Below are 4,043 nucleotides of genomic sequence, written 5' to 3'. Positions count from 1 at the left end.
TGATCAGAAACCCACTCAGTTTTTGTTTTATCACACATCTCTTGGACATCATTCACCAACACCTTTCACTTCTTTGCTCTTACTTTTATGTTATTCAGAAAGGTTTTCATGCCTTTGAGTTTAATAATTTGCAAGAGATGCAGCAGTCAGTGAGTTTCATCATCTCTAGTGTCTTCATCAATAGTACTATTAAAAAAAAAATAATAATCCATCCCTGTACAGCTCAAATAGTGGAATGCAGGCAAAAACACAGAGACGTACATTGGAAACATATAAAAAGTGGTGTATGTAGTGTGATACTTTGAAAATTGATCAGTTTGCATCCATAAACATTTACTTATCTCCAAGGCCTGACAGTCACCGAGGGCTAGACCCTTATCTTTGTTTCACAAAGTCAGCCCTAGAGGTGAGGATGGGCTCTTAACACAGCCCAACAGTGCCCTCACACTGGAATGCAAATTAAAAAACATCATGACAATCTCTCACAGAAACAATTTTTTTTTAATGTTTCCATAGATCACAGGGCTGGTTTAAAAGATTTTTATAGGATACCATTGCAGAGTGAGGGAGAGGGATAAATAGAGAGAGAGAAACAGATAGATAAAGATAAAGAGAGAGAGAGAGAGAGACAGAGATAGGGATAGAGAGAGATTGACAAAGGGAGAGAAAGTTTATTAGGCAAAGTCACTTGAGTTATGCTGCATGGGAAGACCAAATTATTCAACAGCGTTGACTGAACTGTCCATCAAGAAAATGCAACTTGTGTGGCTTATGGCTGCACAGTTTGTGATAGTATTACTTTATAATTTTGTCATTTTTACCCAATGTTAACACTGCCTGGGCAAAGGCTTCACCACAGATTCAGCATTTAGCAACTGAAAAGTGACCAGTCAGCCTTTGCATAGAGTCAAGACAAGTGTCACCACAATTTTAGTAACTTTTGTTCCATTGGAATTAGAAATAAATCTGTTTTTTTTAAAAGTCGGACATGATGCAGCGGATAATCAACTGTACGGCAAAAGTGGGAAATTCCTAACTGCAGAAAACGGTGTAGACTTGCATAATCCCAATGTCTATATTAATAGGTTACAAGAATAATACAATAAAGCATGGACACTCTAGATTCTAATTTTTATAAGGCGGAGCATTTCAAAGACCTGTCAGAATAAGTGAGCCTTCGGCGATTTCTGAATCATTAAGAATTCTAATCAGTGCCTATTTTTCTTAGGGTGTCATATTAGAATACATAAGGTAGGCACCTTGTCTACTTCACTTTGGCATTGCTATTTGCCTCATGCCAGAGACTCAAAGTTGGAAAAGTGGAAAATTGAGACTGTGCTAGAATGACATCTGTAATTCTACACAAGTATGTAATTGACAAAAATTAGTGGCGAAATTAGGGTGAAGTATTGTCTGAAGGGGCATCCTGAAGTTAGTCAATACACTGAATACTACTTTTGTTATTTCCAGATACATCCCAAAATGCAGAGAGGAAACATGAGTGTTGTCAAATAATTTATTTTCCTGGGCTTCTCCAAACATCCAGAGCAGCACATTATCCTATTTTGTGTCTTCCTTGTTGTATATACACTTATCTTGGTAGGGAATCTAACAATCTTCATTATTGTAATAATGGATTCCAGACTCTATACACCCATGTACTTCTTTCTTAGCATTATGGCCTTGATGGACGTCTGTTTCACAGCCTTAATAGCACTCTGAGGTTGGTCAATAAATTAAATACTTTTTTTGTTATTTCCAGATACATCGCAAAATGGAGAGAGGAAACATGAGTGTTGTCAAAGAATTTATCTTCCTGGGCTTCTCCAGTCATCCAGCGCAGCAGCTTATCCTATTTTTTGTCTTCCTTGCTGTATATACACTTATCTTGGTAGGAAATCTGACAATCTTCATTGTTATAGTAATGGATTCCAGACTCCACACACCCATGTACTTCTTTCTGAGCGCCCTGGCCTTGGTGGACATCTGTTTCACATCTTTAGTAGTTCCCAAGCTATTGGTGGACCTATTGTCAGTAACAAAAGTCATTTCCTTTCCTTTGTGCATCACTCAGTTTCATTTCTTTGTAGCATTTACCAATATGGACAGTTTCATTTTGGGTATTATGGGCTTTGACCGATTCATGGCAATCTGTCACCCTCTGCATTATCCACGGGTAATGAGAAAGAAGGTCTGTATAACACTGGTGTTTTGTGCCTGGGTGATCGGCTCGCTTCACGCTTTAGTGCACAGTGTCTTGGCCTCCAAGTTAATCTATTGTGATGCAAACGAAATGCAACACTACTTTTGTGATCTTACAGCCCTTCTAAAACTGTCATGTTCAGACACCTCCGTTAATGAGCTTGTACTCTTCATTGAGGGTACTGTAATTTTTCTTACCCCACTGTTATGTAATCTTGTCTCCTATGTTCTAATTGCTATAGTTATCCTGAAAATCAAGTCCTCCGATGGAACAAGGAAAGCATTTTCCACCTGCTTCTCCCACCTCGCCTGTGTTGTCTTGAATTATGGACCTGTGTTTTTTATATACATGCGGCCATCCTCGGCCTACTCCCCAGAGAAGGACATGGGCATAAGTATAATATACACCATGGTGATCCCAATGCTCAACCCATTTGTGTACAGTGTCAGAAACAATGATGTGAAAGAGGCATTGAGAAAACTGGGGAAAAAAATCCAGGGGCAGCAATAAAATTGGATGAAAATAAAATGGAATGATCTATGTTTCACTTAATGGTTTAATGTTTACAGAATCAATGCAAAGTATAGAAATAATCATAAACCAAATTAACATCCAAATAAAGGGAAATATATGGTTACTGGATAATCCATCTTGTGTATTATTTTTGATCAATTAATATTAAAGAGTACAAGCGTTTATGACACAAGTTGTCGAAATAAAGCATACAAATGTCAATATCTCCACACAAGACCTTGGAAATCTTTTTAAATTTTTCATTCTTGAAAACTGTTTTGTAAATAAAGCATACCTACACGAGGCACAATTTTCTGTCTTTTTGATTAATTCCACTGTAAATCAAGATGGCAAATTACATTTAGCCGAGAAAAATATATATATATTTTTTTAAATCCCCTTGTATTAGTGCAAGGGTGTTTGCACACACGCTACATGCTCGCAGTCGCTCCTGGTTCCAGGTATTGACAAAAGACCCTTTATGTTCTATTACATTCAAGTTGTGTGTTCTCAAAGTTTATCTTTTTCTTTTATCTCTCCTGCCGATGCTCGACATCTGTTGAGAGGCTTTTTAATAAAAATTCTACTTCTACTATCTACCTCTTTGTCTTCTACAATCCCGCAACAGAAACACAATGCAGAAAATGGTGCATCAGGCGTTCCTTTTAACAATATCTGACTAGCTCCTTTTGAGTTTCAAGAGGCTTCACTTACCCCTCATGCTCTGCAGGTTTAGTTAGGCACTTTTTTATGTCATGGATTGGGCCAGGTAATTGTCCAGAACATTATTTTAGCCTCCTAGTTTAATGGGGAAGATATTGAATGTTTAATGTTCATAAGTTCAGAAAATGTCTAGGATTGAGAGCCCAAATTATACCTAAACAAATAGGTAGCTTTCCCTTCTCTATCACGGGAAGTTCTTCCCTTTTCTTGCATATTTCGGAAATGGGTATGTTGTTTCTCATGAGAGCAGCTTGCCTTATTTATTTCCTTTAGTAGAATGTCCTCTGCCTTCACCAGACTGAGCCTGTTATCAATCTAGTAGAATTTCTTAATGTAGGACACAATCCTTCTCATGATGCAAAATAAACTTAATTGAGTGCTCCTTTGATTTGTGCATCTCTTTGTTTGTTTCTGTCAATAGTATATCTAACTGTGCTCCAAAATTAGTGTCTAAAGTATGCAGACCCCTCACACCTGAAGTAGTAGGATTTGGAACTTAGGTAAAGGACCTCAACAAATCCTCCTAAAAGATATAGAGCTAAAATAGAAGCAGACGCATGATGAAAAGCTGAACTTCGAGGCTAAATTAAATACCTTCTTAAAT

At 37.4% G+C, this 4,043-nt stretch overlaps 1 protein-coding gene across 1 annotated transcript; it reads left to right on the top strand.

Annotated features, from left to right (window-relative positions):
* The first annotated feature begins 1,774 nt into the window (after positions 1-1,774).
* Positions 1,775-2,792, top strand: LOC147673448 (olfactory receptor 1f45-like). The gene has a single exon (XM_086946360.1). The coding sequence runs from the start codon at positions 1,775-1,777 to the stop codon at positions 2,711-2,713; it is 939 nt and encodes a 312-aa protein (XP_086802486.1). The 3' UTR covers positions 2,714-2,792.
* Positions 2,793-4,043: the final 1,251 nt, after the last annotated feature.

Source organism: Lissotriton vulgaris, chromosome 12 (genome assembly GCF_964263255.1).
Source record: "Lissotriton vulgaris chromosome 12, aLisVul1.2, whole genome shotgun sequence".
NCBI lineage: Eukaryota > Metazoa > Chordata > Amphibia > Caudata > Salamandridae > Lissotriton > Lissotriton vulgaris.
Note: the sequence above shows the minus strand (reverse complement) of the source record. Positions and strands in the feature narration are given on the sequence as shown.

Bases quoted from the DNA above. Each gene is read 5' to 3' on its own strand.
- LOC147673448 (XM_086946360.1), top strand. From the start codon at position 1,775: ATGGAGAGAGGAAACATGAGTGTTGTCAAAGAATTTATCTTCCTGGGC.